This window comes from Syngnathus typhle, linkage group LG3, assembly GCF_033458585.1.
Source record: "Syngnathus typhle isolate RoL2023-S1 ecotype Sweden linkage group LG3, RoL_Styp_1.0, whole genome shotgun sequence".
Lineage (NCBI taxonomy): Eukaryota > Metazoa > Chordata > Actinopteri > Syngnathiformes > Syngnathidae > Syngnathus > Syngnathus typhle.
In genome coordinates this window covers 7,603,064-7,611,491 of record NC_083740.1, presented here as the reverse complement: position 1 = coordinate 7,611,491, position 8,428 = coordinate 7,603,064, and the positions used below count along the sequence as shown (strand labels likewise).

The 8,428-nt window shown below is 38.5% G+C and overlaps 1 protein-coding gene across 1 annotated transcript; it reads right to left on the bottom strand.

The window, feature by feature from the left end:
* Positions 1–1,760: 1,760 nt before the first annotated feature.
* LOC133151254 (tetraspanin-5) lies at positions 1,761–8,234 on the bottom strand. The gene is made up of 10 exons (XM_061274121.1): positions 7,808–8,234; positions 6,458–6,508; positions 5,797–5,943; positions 5,550–5,720; positions 5,342–5,467; positions 4,692–4,739; positions 3,967–4,083; positions 3,826–3,887; positions 3,408–3,460; positions 1,761–3,154 (listed from the first exon to the last, which is right to left on the bottom strand). The coding sequence occupies exons 1-9, from the start codon at positions 7,889–7,891 to the stop codon at positions 3,448–3,450; spliced, it is 819 nt and encodes a 272-aa protein (XP_061130105.1). The 5' UTR covers positions 7,892–8,234; the 3' UTR covers positions 1,761–3,154; positions 3,408–3,447.
* Between the last annotated feature and the right edge of the window lie 194 nt (positions 8,235–8,428).

Here is an 8,428-nt window from a genome sequence, read left to right as displayed (position 1 = left end):
GGAACAATTGTGACTTTGTTGCTGCAAAATGGTAGGAGGTCTCTGCTGAGTGAAACCAGCCGCTGACTCAAATTACAGCTCTTTAGAAAGTTAAGATGGCCATCAGTTTTATGGCAAAGTTTATTAAAAGTTGCTTGGGAATTTAGCAAAGGATTATGTTCGTGCTTAAGTGTTGAAACAAGATACATAAACACAAAATCACGGGGGAGGTCATCAACATGCATTGATGGATGCGTGGGGAGTGAGGGCGCAATTAATCTTAATTACTTTGTATACACCGAACGAACAGTTCACACAGGATTCTCAATTCGATCCATCCATTTCCTATAACACTTAGCGAGTTCAGAGTTATGCTGAACTGAAGAAAACAATTGTGACTGGACCTTCTAAATCAGCAATCATTTTAACTGCTATTTGGTCAAATGTCATAATGTGTATTTTTTTTCAAGTCTACAGCTTGTTCTGTTAAAGTAAATGACCAAAATGAATGTGCCATACCACACAGCATTTATGCAAACTGAAATCATAAACCATAACAGCGTACACAAGTTACTTTAAACACAGATTTTTTTTTAGGATTCATGACATCATGCAAATACTGGTGAACAATAAATAATAGTAATGTACTGCATTACATTACTATTATGTTATTGTAGAAAGCTGACTGCGTCAGAAATACATAAAGACTTCTGTTTTGGCAGGAAGAGAAGGTGTATTACAATGCGTGTTATCTAGTACACGTAAGGTTCAGGAAATATATCATGACCTATGACACTACTTTTGTACAATGGGATGATGAACGAACGAACGGTCACAAAAAAGACTGGATAGTATAATGAAAGTAATACAAAGGACTTTTTTTTTTTTTTAGATACATAACTTATTCTGCCTTCAGGGTGCAAGTCTGAATTATTACAAGGGTGAAATATGTTTGTAACACAAAAACAATGAAGTAGTTCAGTAGTTGTTTAACCAGTATTTTAATTAATTAAATTAAACATACCTCATAAAATGGACCAAATTATTCAAATATATGGTTAATAAAATTAAATTGCTAAAAACAAAATCCTAAAAGTTATGCTCTGTCATCTGACCAAAGGTCACGAGTGGTTTACAAGACAAAGCAATTCTTATCAAACGTGTGTATCTAAATAACAAATTATCTCTTGTGGCGTGTTGTAGAAGTGTTATTCGTCTGTGCTTTGGTGACATGGCAATGTGACTTTTTACCTCATAACGTTGTGGTTTTCAGATTATTTTTTGATGACTCGGATTATGAGAGTAAAATTAGTCACCTCAGTTTAAGTGACAGTACTTTATTGCAAAATATTAGTCACCATTTTAACCCACGAAAATTATTAGTTTTTCCTTGAATATGAAAAAATATATATATTTTTAACTGCTAGATAGCAGAACTAACTTTCATATTTGCGTAAAGACATTTATGGACACATTATCCATGATTTCGCATTAGTTACTGATTTATTTGATGATAATTCAAGCAAGGTTTGTGCAATTGCCTTTGTTCAAGTCTCTGACATTTGCTATCCATTGTTTGACGTTACATTTCATACTAATTATTTGTAGGGTGTAATAATTTCAACCACTAGATGTCAGTATTAGGCTGCTCAAAGCCTCTTCACCACTGGCCACGTCATTTTTCGTTCAGTTTCAGCTCTGCAGTGTTCACGCACAATTTGAATTTGAAATTGGGCATTAATGAGCATTTGTGATATGAAAGGGAAGAGCGCATACAGAAGTAATAGAAAGACCCACATTTATTCAGATGTATGTACATCTTGCCACAACCCAGTTATTCACAAGAAAGAATACAGAACAAAATTCAGGAAAGACTATATTAACTTATAACCAGGAATATGCAGAATTTACATATTTGGCACTGAGTGGTGAGAAAGTGTGTGATCAATCAACATTAACAATCATTTTAAGTTTTTGGTGATTTGAAAACAACAAAAATCAGGATGTGAACGCAAAACCCTGAAAAGCCTCTTGCAGTTTTTAAATAATGCTGCTGGTGGTGTGTGTGTGTGCCTTACTTTTAAATGCTATTTGCGTGTAAGCGTTAAATTATTTTCTCAAGTGCAAATATAAGCAGATTACACAACATAACACAACACAAGCCTTAAAGAAAATCCCAATTTTCCATGAAAACCCATACAGTAAAACCAATGGACATTTTTTCCCTTATCAGACACATTAGACCACAAACAAAAACACATTTAAAAGAACAAATAAATAGCGAGGGCGAACAGAGAAATTATATATGAATGACGCCACTGGCTGACTGACAATAGAGCGGCAGACATTGCTGCAAAATGACAAAAAAGTGCCCCTATGGTGGTCCACTGGTCCCCCATTGAACGAAGAATTAAAAGAGTATAGTAGCTTGATTTGCCCAATAAGCCTTGTTATTTCTCCAAGAGGATTAAAGTGCTTAAGATAGACTTTTGACGATGACAAATTGTTGTTTCTTCAAGATGGATGTTTCAAACAAGTTGAAAATAGTAAAACCTTGCCCTTCTATATATACACCTGCTTAAACTATCCATCTCAGGACTACGAGGTGCTGAATGTCACAGTCTGATAAGGTGACGCCATAACTAAATCTCAAGTTACGCAAGTCTTGGCGACTTCGAATTCCCATTGATCATTTCACAAAGTGCTAACCCGCCAATTGCACAAATGAACTAGCCACTAATTTCGCAAATATTTTCTAATACTTAAAAAGCACTACGGATAGGCGAACCAATGCCCCACCAGTAGACTAAAGGCATGCAGTGTTTGCTCAGAATAGACTTAACTTTATACAAGAAGCATTAAAAAACGTTGAGTCCTCTCCCAATACAAAGTACTTTTTCTGAGAATGCAACATGGCAGCCTTCTCTGCTGCTTCCCTTCGAGAAGTTTTTTTCTTTTAAAAATGACTGTACTTCACCAACAGAATGGACGCCCACTGCATTGAACTGCTTGATGCAATGTACTAGGCAACGAATACATTTCAGAGGTTGTGCATCATCCAGAAATAGGTCCACAAACTGACTCTACATGTACTATTTACACGGAAATTAGTCTCTTCATTTTGTACATTAAAGTTGATTGAAGTGTCTCATTGCTGGTGTACAGTCTGAAGAGTCTGAGGGGAGAAATAAAGCATTGTGAGGCACCACCTATGAACTGTATTGTGTTTTTAAATTGAATTGTGGGCGGGGGGGGGGGTCGGGTGGCTGTTTAAGACATGGCATTTTTTATTGCTCTTTCTCCCTGAATGTTGCAAAGCCATTTATCTGCAGACCGAATTTTGAATCACAACAAAAATCACTGTCAGCTACTCATAAAAATTAGATGCATACCCGTGTTGCTCAGTGTTAGGCGGGCCCAAGGCTTACCTGGTACATCCTTCTTGCCTCTGGAGATTATATGGCATCCTTAGGTGAACAAACTGCACAATACGAAGCAGATTTAGATGAGTTACAAAATACATTGAGAAAAAAGTACTTGTGTACAGCCCCACCCAAAATACAACAAACTAGAACGGTTACATTTTAGTGTTATTAGTGTGACATCAAGTAGTCCAATGCCTTTTCTCCTTTAGTCTGACATGACAGTATTTTGATTTGTCAATTTTCTGGAAGGAAGCACAAGACCACACCCTCAGCTTCCATCCTTTACTGGATTTAAAAGTAAACAAGGAAATGCTAGCATACTCTATGCTCTTGTGTGTAATAAGTATACTGAACAATGAGACACATTTTCATGACATCCCCAGTGATGTCATGTTTTGATAGAAAGAATAAAGAAACGTACCAACTTTCTCTTACTGCTTCAATGTCACTCACTAGATTCTGTGCTAGACAGATGCCAAATATCTTCAAAAAAAAAAGCACACAACATATCAAAATTTGTTACCATTTTCCACCCCCCAAAAAGTGCCTCATTGATTCTCACCTGTAACAATGCAATCCCAATAAATATGCCTGCCACCACTGTCAGGTTGTCTTGAAGCCACTTCTCAAACTGTGGGACGCACCCTTTAATGTAGATGAATGTCCTCTGTTCTGAGTCCTGAAATGTCCAGTGAGCCACAGCAAACACACCACTTTACTGTCTGTTTACATTTACATTCAGGTCACGGTGTGCTTTGCAGTTTCTCTGATGTACACTTGGCATTGCGGTGGAAGCTTTGGCTTTCTGAAGCTTTTCCAAATGAAAGCTTGTTGCAATATTGTCACTAAATTACTCACACAGTGTATTTAGCATACTGTTTCCCTCTCAGGACTGCTTAAAGCTGCTTGATTTTTCCTCACATTTAAAGTTAGAACAAATAAATAAAGGAAGAAAACCTCAGCCTTTCCTCACATTGTGATCCAAGTGAGGGAGTGAGGCCAAAACTAATGATGGGGGAGGGGTTTCAAATCCCACCGCATTGCTGCAGCATGAGTAATACCACATCGGTACTGATGGCGACACAGCTGCTAGATTTCGAGGAGTGAACAGAAATTTACTGAAAGAACGATATTGTTTCATGGGTGGAGAACCGAATGACCTCATACATCAGTAGCAAACCAAGGGAAACAGCGTTCACAAATTAAGTTGATACTGCTTTCATGTCAGTAAGCAGAACCTTTTTTTTTTTTTCGGAGAAATTAAAGATCTTTCTCCGAGATACTCACACGTTTTTCTCGGATATCGTATCCACATTGAGTGTTGATGACGTCCTCCTAAGAAGAAAAAGAAGTTTCATGAACTACCAGTTTAAGAGTAAAGTATATTTGCGTCTGCTTGTTAAAAAAATAAACAGGCTGGGGCGAATATTGCATTATTACACATCTGAAATATAAAAAATAAATCAGAAAAACAACAATACCAAGCCGGAGAAGAAAATGAATCCCATCAAAAAGTAAAAACCATGATTTCTTTTTTAAAGCAATGGTTGCCAAATTTGTTCTGCTTAAGTACTGCCACAGTATGTTCAGAAATTGAAGGCCCCCTCAGCAGCACATAAGAAAATGCCTTGAAAATTCCATTCAAACTGCCCTGACAGAGCAAAACGACTAAACATAGAGAGGCCTGGATGTCCTGTTGGACGCCAGCCTGAATAGTTAACGGCAGCCAACTTCTGGAGGACGCAGATAACCAAACTATCTGTAACAGGGAGGAGCTTTTCAATTTCCCCCGACAAGTAGTTTACAAGCAGTCGAAATATTTCTGCATGCCAGACCTTGACCTATGCAAGACTGTACAGCTGCATGATTATTTTCCACTGAATGGCCAGGAACTGCGTGGGAAGGAGAAAGACACTGAGCGGGCAAGACATACATACCGCCGGGTCTTTGGTGCAGCAAGAAAACGGCACACCACATTTCTCTCGACTCGGGTTTGAATTAGTGCAGTTGAAGTAGATGTTCAGATTCCAGTCGTCAGCTCCAAAAGCACCGCAACACTCCCACTGCGACAAGACAAATGGGCAACATATTTTCAGTTCAGATAAGCAAAAACGAATTGGATTCAAAACAAACTCTAAAGCTCACAAATTCTTGGGTGAAGTCGATAAGGTTCTGAAGATCAATATCATCCCTGTAGGCCCGAATGTTATTGTTGATGAAAAAGTTTAGCTGGTCCTTTATCCAGTCTTTGAAGACGAAGGCGAGAATTCCCGTCGTCAGCTCCAGGAAGAAGATGATACCCAGGAACACCGAGAACTGAACAATCACAATCAGAGCTAGTGTAAAATGACAAGCAAACGTTGGCCACGATTAGTTTGATGAAGACACCTACAAATTTCAGCAGGAAAGAATTTTCTCGCAGTGCTCCAATGCAACCCGCAAATCCCAGAATGAACATAACTCCTCCAACCACCAAGAAGAGCCACACTGGATCGAAGCCCCCCAGGTCTGTGATGGATGAAATGTTGGCTAGAACACCCTGGTGTGGAAATAAAAGCAATCGTGAGAAGGAGTTATTTGGCATAAAGATAACTAATGAATTGATCGACTGATTTAAAAACTATACAATGAAGAAAATAACCTCTTTTTGACCCTTTAATGCTTACAACAATAAAGATAGTACGAATTAAAGGAAGAACATTTGGCTATTTTACAATCCTTTGGTCTTTGTTTAACTTTACAGGAACAAAAACAGACAAAAATGTTTTTGGGACAATTTTTCTGGAACGTTTCAACATCATTATCTTTGTTTTGTGCTGTAAAATGAACATTTTTTTAAATAAATCTGTGGGAAAAAAAATAACTGAAATTAAATCATCTAACGGATTAATCTAATCTAACATCACTTATTGTACTGAGTTTATAAAATTATAACGCATGAAAGAGTGACTGAAGACCAATAATAAGAAAAGTTTTTAGGTGGCCTTAGGCCACAACTAAGCAATGAGACTGAATCTGTGTACAGTATGTGAGGGTAATCCATGGAAACCAACCTTCTCACTCCATGCCCACAATCCGATGCCAAGGAATGCAATACCGAGTAACTGGATTGGGAAGAGAGATAAGAAAAAACAAAACATTATTCTTCCGTGATAGGTACTGGGATACCCTGGCCCTGTTGTATATATAGTATGTCAAAAAAACAATTTAGTGTTTCCCTGTTGTCCCAGTTGTTGAGATGGTACAGCCCAAGTTCAAAGGCAATCGGGTCAAATGTCCACAAGGAGGGAGCAAAAGTATGACCCCTGTAAGAGTGCAAAAATTGGCCAAAATTATACTTTCAAATACTCATAACTCACTTCCTGTACATGTTAGGGTATAGCTACAAATGTATTTTTTGTACATCTGAGGGTGCCCCAGTTTTGTAGCCATCGGTCAAACGCACCGGGACAAGGGGGCGCTACAGACCTTTTTTCTTTGCACTTGTGTACGGAGACATTATAATGTCAACATTTTTCGCCAAGCCAGAGGTTTGTGAAAAATTTGGTGAGTTTACAAATGACTTTTAGTTCCTCAAAAATGAAAGTCTTTACAGAGAAGAATAATTATAACGCCCTTGTTTGTATTTAAATGATGGCAAAGTAGACGATGCTCTTCAGTTGCTTTATTCCCACAAGTAGTAACAGAATACACAATCATTCAGGAGCTGCTATCGATCACAGCTCACACTCACCCAACACAGAGCCTACCTGTCTGCCAAAACCCACCTTTACACTTGACTCATACCTTCATCTGCAATGTTCCTTTGATCTTTGATGATGCATGTTTAATCTTCAAAATTCCATTCCAAAGACATCACATACACACTTATGACAAAGCAAGCCCATTACCCAAAACGCAGAAGGTCGAGTCTGGATTTGTGTTCTTGCTTTTTAGAAGTGCACTTTTCTAAAAAGCTTGATTGAACTCTGTTATTGTCCCCTTAACACTAAACCTCGATAGGATGCTTTTGGGCAGTCCAGTAGCTACGATGAAATCAGAATTCCCTTTAATGAAACAAGCACTCCTAATTGTCCTGGAGCATGATGAGCGTCAATTAATGAGAATAAGAAGACCATCGCACAAACATGGAAGTACCCTTAAAACCTTCTGGTGGGTGGATGTAAACAGAAGCGGTGGCCGTGTAGCTATCACAGCAGTCCACGAAAACAAAAAAGCCACTCGATGCCTGATGAAGGCAGCAAGTACATCCAAGCAGCACGCTTTGTTTGAACGATTATCCAGAGGCGGCTGGTAAACGAATCTCACGTCATTGAAATATTCCATTAATGGCAGACTGCACATGTAACCCGAGGAATGTTGTTGCAGGCCTCGAAGACAATTTCTGCAAGGGAAGTACTTACCCAGAATATGATGTTGAATCCAAAAATGAAATACTTGATGCAGCAGCTCACTTCCTGAGCCTTGAAATGCTTTCCTGACATCATTTTGAATGCTTTGTCCCCGCCGCCCTCTCTTAATATCACATCGATGTTTCTCCGGCAAAAACAAATCAGTCGCTTGACAAAACACCCGATTATTTTGGTTTAACGTTGCCTTACACTGTACCAGCGTCTAGTTCGAAACAGCATCCCGTTACACGATGACGAAACGCACGCAGAGGAGCGTTCACACGTCCGTTGCTTTACACTTATCACTTTGCTAAATACGCGACTATCCTAAAGGTTGACTGCAAGATAAATCCACAGAATTCGAGCAGATTAAAATTGCTGGTTTTCTATTTGAGCTACAATCGTGACATGGCTGTTTGATTGACGCACGCGAAAACAAATGAAGCCTCATAATGCTCGCAGGGGGCGGGACTTCCTAAACTGGGTCTCCGATTAATTTTCCATGGATAATTAATTGACTCAGGGAGTATAGAATTATAAAAGTATTCACATTCAGATATATTGTATCTCCATTAATCAAAATGTATGCAATAAATAAATTAAAAAAAGATGATGTGCAATATGTTGAACGGC

Excerpts from the sequence above, each read along its gene's own strand:
- LOC133151254 (XM_061274121.1), bottom strand. The coding sequence starts at position 7,891 with ATGATGTCAGGAAAGCATTTCAAGGCTCAGGAAGTGAGCTGCTGCATC. Across the intron at positions 6,509-7,807 it reads GATTCAACATCATATTCTGG|TTACTCGGTATTGCATTCCT; the intron begins GTAAGTACTTCC and ends TTCCCAATCCAG. Across the intron at positions 5,944-6,457 it reads TGTGGGCATGGAGTGAGAAG|GGTGTTCTAGCCAACATTTC; the intron begins GTTGGTTTCCAT and ends TTTCCACACCAG.